Source organism: Linepithema humile, chromosome 1 (genome assembly GCF_040581485.1).
Source record: "Linepithema humile isolate Giens D197 chromosome 1, Lhum_UNIL_v1.0, whole genome shotgun sequence".
Lineage (NCBI taxonomy): Eukaryota > Metazoa > Arthropoda > Insecta > Hymenoptera > Formicidae > Linepithema > Linepithema humile.
The window spans coordinates 3,699,409-3,717,956 of record NC_090128.1 but is presented as its reverse complement, the minus strand read 5'-3'; the positions used below and the strand labels follow the sequence as shown (position 1 = coordinate 3,717,956).

At 39.0% G+C, this 18,548-nt stretch overlaps 1 protein-coding gene across 10 annotated transcripts in view; it reads right to left on the bottom strand.

Annotated features, from left to right (window-relative positions):
* LOC105674674 (uncharacterized) overlaps positions 1-18,548 on the bottom strand; it is a 32,009-nt gene that overhangs the window by 10,860 nt on the left and 2,601 nt on the right. For 7 of the 10 annotated variants that reach the window (XM_067350721.1, XM_067350716.1, XM_067350738.1 and 4 more), the window contains 3 exons: positions 7,705-7,972; positions 3,402-3,499; positions 2,130-2,282 (listed from right to left, as the gene is read on the bottom strand). In XM_067350721.1, the coding sequence (XP_067206822.1) occupies positions 2,130-2,282; positions 3,402-3,499; positions 7,705-7,972 (519 nt within the window). Of the gene's footprint in view, positions 1-2,129; positions 2,283-3,401; positions 3,500-7,704; positions 7,973-13,189; positions 13,759-13,812; positions 17,133-18,548 lie in introns of those variants that run through there. The other 3 variants (XM_067350723.1, XM_067350745.1, XM_067350740.1) reach the window with 3 other exon arrangements.

Here is an 18,548-nt window from a genome sequence, read left to right as displayed (position 1 = left end):
CCAGGAAAAATAAGAAAGAAGAGTATGTGTTTTTACGCGGGGTGTATTAAAACGAGCTTATTTCGCCATTTTCTCTGCGGAAAAATCGAAGCGCTATATACCTTATGCAAAAAAATTTCTCATTTTCGCTCGTGCCGACGTTTTCTTTTCTCGCAGGCCAACGGGAAATTACAACAATTCCAGCTTTTCTTTCCACCTATCGATACATCGAGGAGAGCGTGCGGCGCCTGCGGCCAGTTTTCCTTTCCTCGCCGTCCTATTTCTTTTGCGGCGGAAAATACGATCGCGACGACCTCGTCGCGAACGCGTTATCTTACGTTTGATGTACCGCTTGATATACCATCCCCTAGTCGCTTGGAGTTCTCCCGATGCGACCTGTACATTGCGCGACCAGCATTAACGATGAAATATCGCTCTTGCCGATGCGCCGCCTCCCATTATCGAATCGCCTACTGCCTACGCCAGAAATTTCGATACTTTCGCGCGCGCACACACACGCACACACGTGTGTAGATGGGAAAAAAAGTGAAAAATAAATGAAGAATTTTCGAGAGAAATAACTAATGCATGCGAAACATCAGTTCCGCGAATTTCAGCTGCAATGAAAATTGTTTACGCGTAATTTGCTTGTTTATTCCACATCTCTCGATGCATCTCGTTAATTTTCAATATTGAAGAAAATTAAATATGAAAGCTTCTCGCAAATTACAAAATTGTTTCATATCTCATTACTAAGATGCAATGTCAATTCGCTTGCATTTTCGAGATCTTCTCTTTAATAAAATATTTTTCTTCGGCCGAGGAAATGTCCGCTTCTTAAAAATCAATGAAATAAATATTATAAGAATTAGTATCAAAAAAAGAAAATTTAACATTTGGAGAAATAACTTTATTTGAGATTTTTCCTTTCGACAGTTGTAGTGCGTCTCATCGATCAGATATTGCGGGCTCTTGTTCTCGGGACGCGACTCGATGTCTGCGCGAATATTTACAGGTGGGACACGAGCCTGTGGGAGAAAAAGAGAAAAAGAGAGACAGAGGAGAATTTCCCGCTCTCGTAAACTGAATGGAAATTCAACAAGTGTCGGGATGAAGGCTCGGGGGAACAGCTCGAGCTTCTATCGTAACTTTCCATACGAGCGGTGTAGACGTGCCAGTCCGGTTGGCGCGCGCGCGCGCGCGCGCGCGCGCGAGAGAGAGAGAGAGAGAGAGAGAGAGAGAGAGAGAGAAAGGGGTAAAGTTAACACGAGAATTAACCGTTGGATACTAACGTTCAAAGCAATACCATTCGCTCTCAAGAACCGCAATTTGTCTTAATTACGCCGCCTTCCGCAGCATCGCATAATTATTGCGTAATTACAGTGCGTTTGTGTGCGAAAGCCTTTCAAGTCAATTAGGTGAAGATTGCTCGCGTCCGAAGTATATACAACTTTCACGTAAGAAAGTAATGATGATTGAGATAAATGAGAATCTTTGTTTGAAACTTATCGCACATTTAAGAGTATTATTAAGGAAAATATTAAGTTTTTTTTAAAATACATATTAATTCGCTCACATTTCAACGATCTCATGTAAAATCTTTTTTGCTAAAAAAGTAGTTATATTTCAGAAATCAATATAAAATAAATAAAAATTTCACAATTAGTATTAAAAAAGGAAATATATTTAAATAAATGTATTCAAAAATATTTATATATTTAAATAAATGTGTTCAAAATTATTTTTAACAGATTGTTGCAGATAAATTTTTATATTCCTAGCAATTTTTGTTATATTTAATAACTTGTGTATTAATATTCAGTTTAATTGGCGTTAGAGAGAGCACGACAGCGTTAAATATCAATTATTTCAACAAAAGTGAAATTAAAAATTTCGAGTTGGTGCGAAAAATTTACAATTTTATTAACATTTTCTGTTTTGTGTCATATATTCCGTAAAAATTGAGGTGAAAATTGAGGTGAAAATTCTTCTATATATATATATATATATTTTTTTTTGGTTAATTTAATCCAATTGGTTCGCAAGAGTTGGCCGTTTTAATGAATCAAATAGAATTTTATGGGCATGAGTTCACGGCTGTCAGTTGCTTTTATGGCGGACAATGTTCACAAAGGATCGATTTGACTTACCTAAAGTCCTCTAGGCGTGCCTGGAAAGCTTCCTTGCTTACTACGTCATACGCTTGCGTTTTGCTCTCGTCTCTGGGTACAGATACCAGCGGCCACGTGCTCATGTTGTGGAGGTCCTGGTCGGTTATGGTGAATCTCTGCGTTAGATTTGACCTACTTGCCAGATATAGAAAAATATAGTGGATTACAGAGAAAGATATGGCTTGAGATGTAAAATATCCTATCAAGCGAAAAAATCGCGGATTGTGTGTGGATAAAATAAAGTAAAACTGGTGAAAACAAATATGTACGCATACATTGTATTGTGCAAGGCACAACGTAATTAACCCTTTCGCGACTAGCAAGGTATTTTATTTATGAATTTTTCAGAATTTGTCCCACCTGGAATTTAATTGGACAAATATATTACACCATACTTTCTATTTTTCGAAAATAAAAATAGCGAGAAAACAAAAATATTTACTTGTTTAGTATACATTCTACTTCTGAAATACAATCTGCAAATGAAAAATACACAATTTTAGCAAAAAAATTAAAATAATATAAAAGAATAGAAATATAGAATCTCGTAGGCATAAAATCCTTAATTATATTATTTAGAATAAACTAATCTTTAAAATTTTCCCTAAATTTTTCAATTCTCCTTCGCTCTGTGTCGAAAGTGAAGTCTCCACGGAAGAAAATTTGCTAAGAGATCAAGATGTGCATTACAGAAAGATTTAGAACAAGACCACGCGAATTGCTTTTAATCGAATCGTAGAGCTTTCCGAGCGATTGTCGCGACTATTCCGGTATTCCGGGAGGCTTTCGTTTTGCAGAAACGTGTTTGCATTCGCGCGTTTCACTTCGATTGCAAGAATCGAGGAAACCATCCGTTTTCATCACGCGAAATGCGACGGAAGACTTGCATTCGATTGAGAAAAAAAAAAAAAAAAAAAAACGCATTTCGTCGCTGTGGCACGATCACATGGCTGGGTCAACGGAAATTTAAAACAATCTGGTAGAATAATAATTGCACAAAGATAGAAGAATAATTGTGTTTCGAAGAATTTCAAATGCCATTGCGCTAAAGTGTTCTTTGTTTTTATAAAATATTTCTAAAATAAGAAAATTTCATCATTTTATGTTAAATTGATAAATTAAATTATGTTAATTGTGTTGTGTGTTACGAATCATTCATTAACGAAGAAATCCAAATTTATTTGCATCGTCGAAATTCGGAGATGCAAATTATCTGTAAAAGAAGATAATTCTGAAAATAATTAGGCGTACCTCAGGGTGTTGCCATTGGTGTAGATGAAAAAGGCCACTTCGGATCTCTCCAGCTGCATCCTGGTGACCATTTTGCCCAGGTCCGTGGCTATCGTCACCTGCAGTTGTCAACCATCGATTGTCAAAGATAACTAGAATGTTCTGATAATTTTTCTAAAAAAAAGTGCAAAGCGCAGAACTTATTTATCTGTTTAATAGAATATTATTTGGACAAAATTATTCTTGTGATTTTGATTAAATTCTAGTTTAATAAATTTTTTGCAAGATCTTTCAATGCCTACGAAGGAGACGCTGACTCACTTTCGTTAGAATGGCCCGACGTCCTCGTTAAACTTCCGCTAGAAGACAGGGCTAATTGTAAGACACGAAGGACCGAGTAGATAGTCTTAAGTGGCAAAACATCGCGGAACAGACACCGAGTGGCCACTCCAAGTCCCAAGAGCTTAAATAACCGTCACTCTTGAGATTCGTGCTATAGCCTCAATTGAACGAGAAAATATATCAGGTAAAAGCCTGTTTCGATTAAAATCGTCATTTTCTATGTTTTTTTATATTTTGTAATTTGTATTAATAATCTTGCATTTACCAATCAACGAACTCAATCAGTTCGGTATCATTTTCTATCGTTTTCGCAAGTTTTCGTTCTCGAGACAGTTTCTCTGACATTCGTAAATCGTTAAATTTGCATTTTTTCTGAGGAAAATTCGAAAAATTGGTTAGATCCGTCATTGAATATCCGTGAGTCTTGGATCTCGAGAAAAATGATGGATCTCCAGTATCATTAATCTCACGAGAAATCTCTCGCCTGCTCAGTCGTCAATTTAACTAAATTTTCGTTGGTCATTAAGAAATCTCATTAATTCGAGAGCCGCGCATGATCGTCCCTGTTTTCATTTCAATTTACCGGCTTATTGCGGCAGCAATTAATATTGCGACGATAAAATCGCTTTACGACCCTCCGCTGATGTCCGGGACGATTATTAGCGCGGCTGCAAAATTGCATAGCGATCGCAATTACGCGCGTCGTTTCGACGCGCTGACGTTTTTGTCGACGATCCTTTCTCTCTCACGCGCGAATAAGAGCTCTCGCCAGTAAGAGCCATCTCATCCGAGGACACCCCTTCATAAACTCGCGAACTATAACAGAAAGTTCTGTGTTGTGCCAACGCACCCGTTCTCTGCCAATAAAGCTCTCGTATACAACGAAGTAATCCGAGACTTTGCCAGCGTGCCACGAACTTTTTAAGCCAGGCAAACCTAGCATCTTGAGTGGGTCAGAGGTCATTCAACGGCTATCGTCGTTGCTCCGGAAACGTGGCAAAGTTGTCGGGAGGATTGGGGTTAAGCCCGGACGAACGTGCAGACGGCAAGAAAATGTTCACCGCCGTGAAATGTTGATTTTGTAATTGCTACGCATTCAAGTTCCTAAATTCACTCTTAATGTAAAAAGTGAATTATTCAGAAGTAAAATTACAAATTAAAATTTTGGATTATGAAAGAATCCTGCAATCGTTTCAGAGATTATTCAGAAATTATCACTTATCTTCAGATACATAAAGCTTTGCTTGCACAAATCCTTGGTAAATCTCTTCTTTATAAAATCCTAAATTCATAAAACATTTTCTTCATATAAATTTTCAGTTTTACAAATATTCGACTTCAATATCACACGCTTTTCCTATGAGTTTCCAATTCCATAAATTACTTCCCCTCATTTCGTGTATTTTACTTCTTCCACACAGCTTTACATTTCCATCCTCTATAAATTACATACCTCGTTCTGTTCTCATTTAATGCGCCGTCATAAAAGAAATTTATGTAAAATAATTTATGTGACGTTCAATTCTCATTTTACCAACTTCAACGGCGCACAAAACTGACAAAATTCAGCGTTACAAAAATAGAAAAAAAATCGAAGTTAATAAAAAAAAAAGGGCGTAAAAGAGAATTTCGCAATTCCGATCCGAGCTGTAGAGAGGGAAAAATTTCCAAGTTTCTTGTCACGTTAAATTATAGAGGGTGTGTCGAAGTGTAGGGTGCATTGACGTGGTACGAGAACACTCGTCAGTCTACAAGCGCGAAAACGATCGCAAACATACGTACATCCGACATTGATGACAATGGCATCTATTCTTTCGACGCTCGTCAAACAAGTAACTCGAGATCGAAGAGCGTATTCCCTTACAGCTAACGCCGCGCCGCAATGAATTTCGATTTGATCCACCCTCCGCTCCCACGAGGGCCGCGTTTAATACATTTGTGGATAGGGCGATTAGACAGTGGAAATTTTCTCGCCGTAACGAAGGAGAGAACGGCGCGATGAGAATTTACATTCAAGACGATAGTCCGTACATTACATCCGATCAAAATTTATTCCTTGTCTAATTAACTTAAGAAGTCTTTAAATTAAGTTTTTAAAAAAAAGTAATTCTAAAATTTTACATAGTGTTTCAATGTTAAATGGTTAACTGTTATAAATACGTAAAAAGATATTTCAAACAAAACTTGTTTAATTTAATTAATTAATTCCGGAATCTACGGAATAATACAAAATTAACGAAAACAACTTTAATAAAACTAAAAAAACATTTAAAATATTTACATTGCCTGAAATAAAGGATAAAAGGTTTATTAAATTCCCAAAAACTGTGCTTTTTGGGAATTACATACATAAAATTAAATTAAAATTATCTCTCCTTTTAAGAAATACTATAATAAAATTAAAAATTAAAACATTCATTAATTTTCATAAATTTAATAAATTTTGCAAATAAAAAAATTGCCATTTCCTCTAAAATTCAACTCCCCGAGGAGAGATTGAATATTAATTACGTCTCTGTCCTTCCATCGCTCTCTTCTTATTTTATTTCATCATCCCTTGCACGCGCTCCTCAAAGTAGCAAAAGGGCGCGAATGATGGTGGCGTGTATATGCGAGTCGATAATCCGAACGTGCGTGAGAGAATAAAATAAAAATAGCCGGCTCGTCGCGCGCGAGAGAACGGCTGTAACGTAATTTCTTCTGCAGCAGCCGGTCGGGCGTCGCTGCACCGATCGGAAATCGAATCGCACATGCCGGGCGCGATTTCCAACGAGCACCCGACGTTTTCATTAACAATAGCCGGACTATATCGCCGCTGGTAGTCGTCCGCATCTCTGTGATAGCTCGGCGAACACCGGCCGTCACTCGATTTGCGAAATTGCGGATGCTGCGATCAAAGCTCACGGAGCTTGCGCTTCGGACTCACACCGCGAAAGCACGGAGCGAACAAAAGAGACGCGCGCGTGGCATCACTCACTTATTTGCCGTAAACTGCGTTAGGTTTTCATTTGACTGTTTCAGCGAAATATATAGTTTCGTCCGATAAACACTTATCTCCATTCATTGTTTCGCGTTCTACGCGCAGCAGAACTTGACCGAGTTTTCAAAAATATGTATTTTCAGCGGAGGAAGTGAAAATGTGTACTCAACACTTATCGTACAATCAACATTACGGAAATAAAACCATCGAATTACAACATCAACTGATAAAGTTAAAATCTCTGAAAAATGTATATATATATATAACTCTTTCAATATTCAAAAAGATCTACTATTACAATCTTGAATAATAAATATCAGCTAAAGGATTTTTTATTTACAAAACAAATAGAAAGGGGGTTCAAAAGCAAGAGAATTGAGGGAATTAATCGTGCGGCTCGCAGTTTAAGTAGTAACGCCGCGATTATGACGCGACATTATTCGAAGACGTAAAAGCGCGTAGGTGCGGTGTATTTGCTGATCCTCTCGTTACCTTCAGAACCGCCGCCGCCGATCGATCACCGGTAAATTATAACCATAATAATAACTCGGCATAATTGCGCTCTTTACTATAATTATCAGGGCGCAATGCACGTGCGCGCGTGAACTTTTCGCCTGTTTTATAGACAGCACCGAAGCAGTGTGTATTTTGGAAAACCGAAGTTTCAGTGAAACTTCACGCAGAGAACGTTATCTACCGGCGTGTCGGAACTACCGCCTAATTACTCTAATATGTGGATTCTTCGAAGAACTTCAAAATGCACTATGTTTAGCTTTCGGATAGCGTGTACTTTGGAAAGACCAAGTATAAATAAATACAATTACGTCGAGTTATATAAACCGTATATAATTACGTCGAGTTATATAAACCACATATACAAATCATATTTCCATTCTTTAATGTCAAATAGAAAAATTAAACGTAATATATTTAATTGTATGATTTAGTTTTGTAGAAAAATAGGAAAATTAATTAATTAGTTAATAAGGGCAGCTTGCTCACCTGCGACTCTATGTCAGACACTTCCTGACGATAGATCAAAATGTCGTGGAGGGTGTTGGCGGTCTGCACGATTAGGGCGAGGATCGGTATGAAGGGCAGCACCAGCATCTGCAGCAGCTGGATCCGCCGGCCACGACGATGGGCCGGATCGGTCGCACGGGCCCAACACGACTTCTTCCGGTTCGTCTTGGTCGCCGAGACATCGTCCGACGAGAGACTCCTCACGGAGCTCACTTCCGCCACGCAAGAACCGTTGCGTGGCGACATACTAAAGAATCATCGATGATTAAATGTTAGCAATCAAACAGTGTTTTCGAATTTGCGGAAAAATATTGAAAATAAAATTTCTATTCGATACATGCGCAATATTTTGCATGTACTGTTAATATTTATACGAAAAGTAAAACAACAAATCTATTTATTATATTTATTTAAGCAATAACGAATGTACGATGTAAATATGCGGATAGCGCATGCAATCGCAACAATGCATCACGCAAAAAATATGTAGAAGTAAAGATAATAATAATGATGGTAATAAGAAACGGAACTGTTCTCGTTGAATTCAAGAAGGTTTGATATAATATACAAGTCAGTTGTCCAAAGATTTAAAAAATAAATTTTTTTAAGTCTTTAGAATCTTTAAAATTCTCAGAGAATAATAAAGGGACGGTTTAAGAAAAGTTAAAAAATCTATAAGTCCAGCTGGAGAACACCTATATATGTGCATAAAGGTTTAAGAAAAGGATTCAAGGATATAATTCAACGATTTGCAAAAGCCCAAAGACCAAACGGTTTAACAATACGGATGGCTTCGATATAATCATCGCATAATTGGAATTCAGAAAGCCAAAAGGGGAATTCGATTAAAAATCCATTATCAACTCGATTGTGTCGCGGCGGAATTGTTCGACGAGAGGCAAGCTTTTATTTCCGACTTGTCGGCGATACGTCGCCTCGCACGTCCGCGCTCTCGCAATCGCGATAATAATGACAAGCTGCCGGATAACAAGCCGGCCGGGGTGGGGTCTCTGTAATTAAACGCGGCGCGAGTATGGCTTTACAGTCAACTACGTTGTAAAAAAAAAAGGGAGCTGCTTGCCGTTCAAAGCTTCGCAATTGCGAAGTCGGGGGCGTAATTCGAACCTGATGACACAGAGCACCGCGTAGGTGACTCGCGTCATTTCTTTTTCTTTCCTTTTTAATAACCACAAAGCGTTTTACGCTTTAAGATCTAAAAACTCAATGCCTCCTCTTTCTCTCTTTCTCTCTCTCTTTTTCTCGCATTGCCCTTTTGCTCAGTTTTTCCGCGATGTCGAGTTCTGAAGAAGAATAAAACAGGTGCAGCAATATGTGACATCGGTGCGTGAACGATTTACGATATTAAGGATTAAAGAGGGTTAAAATTATTAAAAGTTAATCGCATCTCGATAACAGCGCTTAAAACTGAATGCCTCTTAAAATCAGCCGCGACAGTAACTAAAGAAGAACGTTTCGTTTCTCATTTCTGTTCCTATTATATTTCAACGGGACTCTTTAACGAGTAAAGTACATTACGCGTTAAAGTAGATCAATTTCATTGCCACGGTTATTCTACTGTTAAATCGAAATGTCTCGTTTTCCCGTATAACCATAACCATAGCAAAAAGAGCTGGAATTCTGCGAGGAAAATTCCCGGAGGTAAAATAAAGAACGTGCATTTTGTGTTCCGCGTTTCATCTCTCGTCTCGTTATTGCTGGAATTCACGAGAGAATAGAGAGAGAGAGAGAGAGAGAGAGAGAGAGAGAAAGGGGGGAGGGAGAGAGAGAGAGAGAAAGCGAGAGAGAAAAAAAAGGTTGAGCGTTCGCACAAATGCTCAATGAGCGAGTCTGACTTCGTTGCGAGTCTTTGATGTCGGTCTCAAGGTGGCGAAGTCAAAAGCTACTATCGAGAGCAGCGTCCGTCGCTCTGAATAGAGCGTCTGATTGTGCGCGAGCCTACACATCAAGAAGGAAAAATTAATAACCCGTCGATATTCCTTCTCCGCTTGTCAACAGAAGGAAACTGCCGTCATAAAGCGGGGGCGAAATTGGCGCCGTATTAATTCTGCACCGGAGCGGAAAAAAAAGGACACCGCCTAATGCTCAAGAGACTAATCGATAAGCTACTTGGACCCTTTTACGGTCTATTTGTGCGCCACTTCAATTTCAGGTGCGCTTCAAGTCGCGGAAAAATCTCATATTCAGTTTAACATCTATTTTCGCGATTATTCCAGCAAAATTTCCAACAATTTTAATCTGGATTTTTCCAAGCACTTAGATTCTTGAATTCCTATGGATTTGTAATCATTAGACTTCGTTGCGTATCAGGTGTCTCGCATTTTTAGATCTCTGGATCATCGAACGAATTCGCGATCCGATAACGCATTTATCATTAACGTTTCTTTCGATGTTACTAAATCTTTAAAATTTCAAAGGTCGAAAATTCTCAGAAATTCTAATAAAACTTTTGCACTGTCAAAATATTTTTTGAATATTAAGAATCTTGCATTTTATCGTTCGTCTTTGTTTGCATTTTCTCAAGAAAACATTCCGGGATATTGTACATCTTCAGAAAATCTCCTTGATAAAATCAGTCCCGGCCACGAGGGCTGTGACGCAATGCACACAATGTGCATACCCGTTCTACCCCCCTTTGCCTCCGTATGTAGTAACACGGTAATAAACTGCACTACAACAACGTCGATGCATAATCTAATGGCGTATCGTAGCCGTCGCCTGTCAGGGTAAGGGCAAGAGAGAGAGAGAGGCCAACCTGAGTTAATTGCGCGCCTTCGTCTATTCTCTCTCTCTTGTGTTTATTACTGATGATGTCAATCTTGTATCAAAATCGAGTAATTTTATAATTTTTATCGATCTCTCTCACATTAAATCAATTTTTCAATCTTCTACTATGCATTTAGCACAGTCATTGATTATCTTTTCTAATAACTATGAATAAAATCATATTTTACATTGTCACTTAGTTGAAAATCAAAATTCAGAACAAGTTAAAATTAAAATTGTTGATTTAATCGTTTAAAAAAAATTGCCTAGCAGCAAATTAAAAAGTTGGAATAATCTAATTAAACGCGTAATTCTTACAAATAAATGCAAATATTAGGGAATATCCTTAATTTTGCTTAATTGATCAGGCAAGCAATCATCGTGCAATTGACAGATTAATTTTTGCATAAAAGCTTTGGAACGAAATTATATCGATAATGTGTTCCACGATGCATTTAAGGGTGGCAGACACGTGGATGCGCGCACGTGTAAGTGAGCTGTTGCGCCGAGCGTTATGTGTTTAGGGCTTGATTGTACGGTAAGTGTGTTCTCGAATTTCGCATCGCCTGTTCCGAGAACACCGTGGAAGCATCCCGACGATGTGAAGATCGCATTTGTGTCGTTAATGAGTCGAGCAACCGGAAATTTGCGGCAAGAATCGTGGTCGTGAATCGGGATCGTGGGAAATCAGAGAAACGACGGATCGTGCGAATGTGCGCGATCCTTCGGTGTTTTCTCCCCATTTCCCGAATAACAATCTACGTCTCCCTGCTGAAGGTTCGTTTGATATCTCAGAAGAGAAGGAAATAGCGATCGCATTTGCCTTCGTACTCATCTGATCGATTGATGAATAAACAACAAATTAATCGGATTAGCAGGCTTTAATTTTCGAGACACTCCGTGTGCATGTAAGCTAATCTGGGGCAAACGTTACACGATCGACTAGAATAAAATTCGATACTGAAAAGTATGCAGCACAGGAATGCGATATGATTACAAAGCGGGTATTTCTGATAATTTCTTCCCGGCTCTCGTTTTGAACATATTCCCATCGCATAATTTAATCGGGCGAGAGAAACGCCCACTCATTTAAATTAGATTTAATGGCTAACATTTAATTATCGAATAATATGAATAGTAAAATATGTGAACAAAAATGACATTAATATGCATGTGCCCCAGTCGTCGTAGAATTTCGAAATGTGAGCGCAAAATGAGAGTAAAATGCATTTTTAATTTCTAAGCTGCTTTAAAATAAGCATGCATATTTAAGCAAGTTTTTCTATTATGTTTGCACGATAAAAATAAATATATGTGCATACATTTCAACTATTAATAAATAGCATTAAACAAATATTACCAATATTATCAAATGTAACAAATATTACCAATATTGAATTATATTAAAACTTGACACAATTTATATAATTTTATTATTATTATTATTATACTATTATTTTCAAATATCGATAATATCTATTTATATCTCTCGGAAATTCCGTGAATATACTATGATAAACACATCATGTTATGCAGCGTCCTTTTCACACGCAAGATTTATCACGAGCGACACAGTCCTGCAGATTCGCAAAGCGGTCGGGCAACGCAAATCGCCATAAAGCCGCTCGAAAGCTGCTTTTCGATATTGAATGACCGGATGGATTAGCAGCGTTTAGGAAACCGAAACTAGCACGCGCGCGCGTGCGATGCCCGCAATATGCGCTGCAAAGCGCAGCATCACCGTCCGGCGATGCAGCGCAGCTGGAATCTCGAGGTTTCTTTTGTTCGCGAAATGCAAGAGAGACCCTCGTAAACAGGCAGCATTAATTAAGCCCTCCTGCGCGTGGAATTATTTGCGCTACATCGGTGAACGGTTGTTTCATTGGAAAATCCGGCGCGATCCGTCGCTGCGAAAATTAATTATCTCGTTTTGTTGTTGTTGTTATTGCTCACCCGTGGACAAGAAAGTGAGATTGTGAGGCGCGTTTGAATAGAATAGTTATAGTTTAACTGCGTGCATTTTATACTCCAACTGCGGTTACCGAACGGAAGGTGTTCGTATAAAAGCTCGCCGTGGGCGAGTATGCGACTCAAATCTGGATTGCGATACAAAGCCCTTATACAAAGCGAGATATAGTATATGTCGGATCCAGTAAGCCATCTTTCATTTTCAATTTTCAAAATGAAATATCTTAATGAATTCTCTCGAATTGTCAGTCAAAGTAGAACTTATTTTGATCAAATAAATAATATGATTTCACTATTTCTTTGCGTTTTGGAAATTTAATTTTCACAAAGTTCTTCTGTCGCTTGTAACTTAAAAAATCAATTCTAAAATTTGTCAAAAAAAAAAAAAAAAAAGATTAAAAACTGACTGAAAAAAGCTTGATAAGTCTCACACAATCATAATTTAATCCTTTGAGTTTTGTATGTGATACATAAATTTTAAGTGAAGTCTTATGGTTGTTAATTTATCTATTTATTTCTTGTAAAATTAAATTTCACGCTCGTCATAAGTGCATAATAATGAATAATGTACGCGATGAAAATAATTGTTTTAATAGCGCTATTAAAATCTGGAGCTCAAAGAGTTAATGGTATGCAGCGTGCGACGGCGCCGGGACACATTTGCGACATGCATGATGCAGTTTCTGGTATGTTCTCAAAACGATGTACTCACTCTACACAGCGAGCAGTCAACGTGCAGTCATTAGCAAGCCCGCGGGAGGTCGGCGAGAAACTCTGGTTCCGCCAGGAAGCAGCGGCGAAGCTTGGCGAGGTTCGACGATGAAGACCAGCATCGCGAGTGCCACCAGGATGCGAGGAAAAGTGGAATGGCGCGATCGGACGAGCGCGACGTCGAATGCGTTCGTCGATGGCGAGGCGCGAATAATCGCGCGACTTCAGGCTCTCGAATTCCAGCCGCGATACAATTCTTTCTCCTCTTTCTCATTACGCGACGAGCACACACACGCGTCTAATAAGCTGCAGCGACCGATCAGCAGCGTTCGCTGCGAATGAAAAAAAAACGCGCATATTCAATTCTCGAAATTGGAGAAAAATGTCGGGAATTTCGCGGATCGAATTTCTCAATTGCCGGTGGAATTTTTATCGATACCGATGCCGAGGACGAGTCGCCTTCGTCAACTCGCGCGTTCGCTCGTGCATGCTGCGCGCTTCCGGCCGCGCACGATCGACGCTTTCACCGCCTCGCCGCAAAAGGGTCGTCCGATCGTCACCCCTCCCGCCTTCCCCCGACACACTGGCTGGCGCGTTTCCGGAATTGTAGGGTGGTATACTCACTCGTTCTGCACGGTGAGCATGACTGCGGGCCCGCAGCGGCGATGTCCGCCCTCGCCTCTCGAGGCAGCTCGATCTCACCCGACGGCGATTAGGTCCGGGTCGGCCGGGGTCGGGGCCTGAATGGCACGGGCGCGGCCTCGCGGGCCTATTATCTCATAGAGGAGACAGCTGCTGTCGTTGCTCGCCCTGTCCATTCAGCCGCGATACAAAGGTGCGCGCGGCGCGCGTGGCGGGGGCCGACCATAAAAAGATCTCCTCTCTTTCTCTCTTTCAATGGCAACGGCTACGACAAAATAATGCGACGACCTGTGCCCGCAATCGTTAACGAACACGCCGGCGATCAGAATGGTCCGAGCACACTTTCCGACTCGATTTCGCCTTCTGGACCGCGTCTGCCGTTGACCCTACGTTCGGTGACGCCGCTCCTATCAACGTTATTTTTTTTTTTTATTTGTCCTGTACACAGACCATTCCGCACTCTCTTCGATATTTCATTCCGATCTCTAGGGTTGCCGTATTTTTCTTTGTAGAAAAACGAAAGAACAAGACAAAATCGGAATAAAATAACTGAGCGTTCGGGAAATTTTATTTTGTTTAAAATTGTAAAAATTGTATAAATTTTGTATTGTTACATTTATATTTCCGCGAAGCTTTTACTCGCTTCAATAATCCGTCTTCTTTTAAAGCACATTTATCAACATGCATGTCAATATTGTTGAAAAACTTTAACAATCCTGCATATTTGAAAAATATGGCAACTCTGACTAATATCGCTGTTCTACTTATGTTGCAAGCACTCAGCGATCAGTAGAAAGGTCCATTTGCTCTAACACAGAAGCCCATTAAACGAATTCGAGATGATACAGAAAAGTATCTTTGGGCTGAAATCGCAAGAACTCGCCTGTAACTTGTTGTCGAGTGTACCCAAGTGGCTCTTGAATCTAATGTCGTGGTAGAAAGTCAATGAAGCTTAAAAGCAAGTCCCTATCTAACCTAAAAGCTATTTTTGTTGCTTCAAATCTACAGTGTCCTTGCTATTTTTCGAAAAAAAAAAGTTTATAGAAATGTTTGTAGAAATGCTTATGGAAAAAATGTTCATATTTATAAAATTTGTCTTCTAAAAAGATGGAAGAAGAACAAAAAAGTCTGCAAGCTTCATTGAAATCGCAATTAGTCGCAGGCTTCTGAATTTCGAATTGCTTTCAGAATTGTTGAATTAATAATAAATTGGCATGTAGATTGTTATATATATATATATATATATATTCACGAATTAATTAAAGATTAATTTAAGAATTGAGATAATTTTAACAGTTTACGTAAACTTAAAGTTGAACGCGAAATAAAATCGAAAGTACCTGAATGCATCAAGTGTGAAAAAAAGCTATTAAACTATAATATTTTATTCGATCTGATATATTGGCGGCAACTCTCTACCACGTGTCGTTCGCATACGAAGCAGGGAAGCTCAGTGGCGCATATCAATTAATTAATTGCTCGGTCAATTGGTTCAGCTAACCCCGCAATATCGATACTACATATGTTAGGGTCGCGTGCTAGGGTTCAATTAGTGATTGGATCCGCGGCGTTCGAGCAAACATTGACTAAACTTATCGGACAATCAGAACTGCCAATGTCGATAATAAAAAAAAAAAAGTCGAAAGATAGATTTCAATATCGTAAATTAATATCTCACTACTCGTTTCGACAACCGCGTAGCAAAAGTGATACATCAATCAAGAGCAAATTTTATGAATTAGTAAGAAAATTCCAACTTTATAAAATTTCACTTAGAATTAAAATTTAAAAAAGAATTAAAATTTTTGTTGGATAGGCGCAATTAGTCATTTTGATAAATGAAGAATGCTGTATCGCGATGTATATTACAGCACCTTCCATCTGCGCCCACGCCGCTAAGTGACGTTGGTTGTTCTAGTTTCAAAGTACTGATACACGTCGATAAAATTATGTCAAGCGAGGAGCCTGGATTTTTTCCCCTCGAATAACGGCGCGAGGGACATCCATAAAAATCATGTCGGGGCTTTCGGGAGAAATGACGAAACTTTTATGTGAGGCGCCGCAAACTCTCATCCGAACGATCGAGAATACAAATGAACGCTTAAGCGCAGTTCTGCGACGTGTCCTGTTTTCTCAATGATGTGCATCAGTCGATCGTGGAACTCGGTCATTATCGTTGATATCGATGTTACTAATTTGCGTGATATAATGACACCGATTTAATTGACGTCATATTACTAATTAGCAATTTTAATATATATATATAAATCGAGATTGGCGCGTTTTGTTTGAGATAGCGAAAAACTAACCAACATCTTGAGCTATTAAAACCCAAGAAAAATTATCTTCTTATGACAGCGTAAATCTTCCCCTTTACACAAAGCCCGTCAGGCGAGAAATTAACACGCCAGGAATAATCGATCACTCTTCATCTACTGATAAAATCTGTCTTAGCCAAGATTAGCATCTCGCAGCACCTCAATTTTCTATAAGTATCACGGAGCGCAAAACCCAATTAAAAATTTCGTTACAAGTCAGAGTTGCTTCGAATTAAACGGAAAATATCGAATGTTACTTCGCTGTCTCCCGATGCTTTTCACGGAGAAAAATCGACTGTGAGAAATTGACGCGCGTGCTTCGTGTAACATTAATCTTATCTCGCGATGTTTCTCGTCGCGGCGGATCGGCGACGATCAAATGCAGAAGGACACGGACAAATGCTTCCGGTACGTCCGCGCGACTTGTTGACATTCACGCCGCTACGTTTATCGATAGCCGTTGCCGATGGCTCGCGGACGATCGAATGGTTCTGACGTTATCACTTCCGCTTCGCCGGCCGCCGCAACTCCTCCGGCTGCGCGCCGCGCGGATGATAACGACGTCATAATATCGATAACGAAAATAACAGCAAGGTCGCGAAACGGAAATCGGCCGAGCGTGTACCGCGAGAGAGCAAGATCTACTGGAAGCTAATTAGGCAGCTAAACAGAATTTAGCCTCGAGTCAATAATACGACGTCTGCCTTCTCAAATTATGCAGCGTGTTTCGAAAGTGAAATAACGTCTTAAAATTTCTCGATGAAATTGCTATCTAGTTACGCGGAAATTTTATCTGTCAGAAACATTTCTTTAATTTTCACCGCTAATTGAATTAATTAATTATAATGTCCGCTACTTTGAAATTCTGTTTAATTATACTCTGCTACATTACATTACATAAAAAAATACTAGAGAGAATAATTAGTAAAATATTAATATAATATACGCAATATAAATAAATATAAATAATATAATAAAAATAGTTATAAAAAGTACAAATTTATTTATAAAAAGGTTATAAGTAAAAATTGCAGATGGCAGTGAAAAAAAAATAGCGAGACGACGCATGATCTCTCGTGTGTCAAGCTAAAATTCGTCTTCGACAATATGCATATGCATGTGAATGTAGTCTCAGCTGATCCGTCCAGCTGATATGCATCTAGTTTGCGACACGTCCTCGTCTAACATTTTGGCGAATCAGACAACGACGGACAAGGCATAAATTACTACGCATTTACGTCTCACGGTTGCACACCGAGAAGCAGCGGAGCGAAATTCAATTATAATCCCGGAGAATGAGATGATGCTCGTGCAGTATCTATCTTCCCTCCGGCCTTTTACGTCATCGAGGAACAGTTGCATCGAAAATTACTGTTAATACTGTCAATGACCATCCTCTAATCAAAGTACTAACTATAGGAAAATTGAGACATGGCTTCTATCCGCTTTGCCGATATAAGCAGTTACACAGAGTGTTCTAAAATTCACTGAAGTCCTTTTAACGGCACAGATTCTCTGATTAATTTAAAGTCGAATTCTCTTCAACGCAAATATCGAGATACTGATTTACGAATTTAAAAAGAAATTATTAAAAACTTTTTACGAATCAAACATCACAGAAAGATAAATAATTAAGACAGGTAGTTAAAAATTTTAAATATTGAAAATTAAAAAAAGTAACAAATGAGAATCTCTTTCGACATTTTCAACTTTAAATTCGTCGGAGAAATATTGTCATTAACATCCGCGAGTTTTGCGACCAAAAGGTATACCTATGTTAGATATTTTGACAATAGATAATTTTAAACTAAAATATCCTTAACTAATAGTTAACCGTATTAATTGGACAGCTTAACTAAATTGAAACTATAAGAAAATCTAATTTAAAATTTAATAAAAAATTAAATGTGCATTATCTCGCGTCTTCGAGTCACGTGTGACGAAAAATGATTTATCTCCAATTGCTCATAATTCAAAATCGATAATTCAATTTGTAGAACTTGTTTTTTTCTGATCTACTGCGATATACAAGTCTCTTATACGCGCGTCTATCTACTTTTATCAACTTATTTACTCCCGTCTGCCTCTCGGGTACGGAAAACTTAGTTAAGTACGGTTAGTTAAGCGACGTTGACACGAGCGTCTCTGAAAGGTCTCCGCGCCCCGTCTCGAGACGATGGGGTCTCATAACAGCGCTCTTAATAGCGTACGTTACGCTCGTCAGAGCGAATAAAGTCGGGCCTTTCACGACCGCGAACTTCCGCGATCCACGATCGCGACCGCGAACAAAGATAGAGCAAAACGCTTGCCGAACAAAGCGTTGGCGCGATTTTCCGCGACACCGCCCGAACTTACCGTAATCAAAGCTGTCGGTACGAAGCGTGCAAACTTGCCGAGATA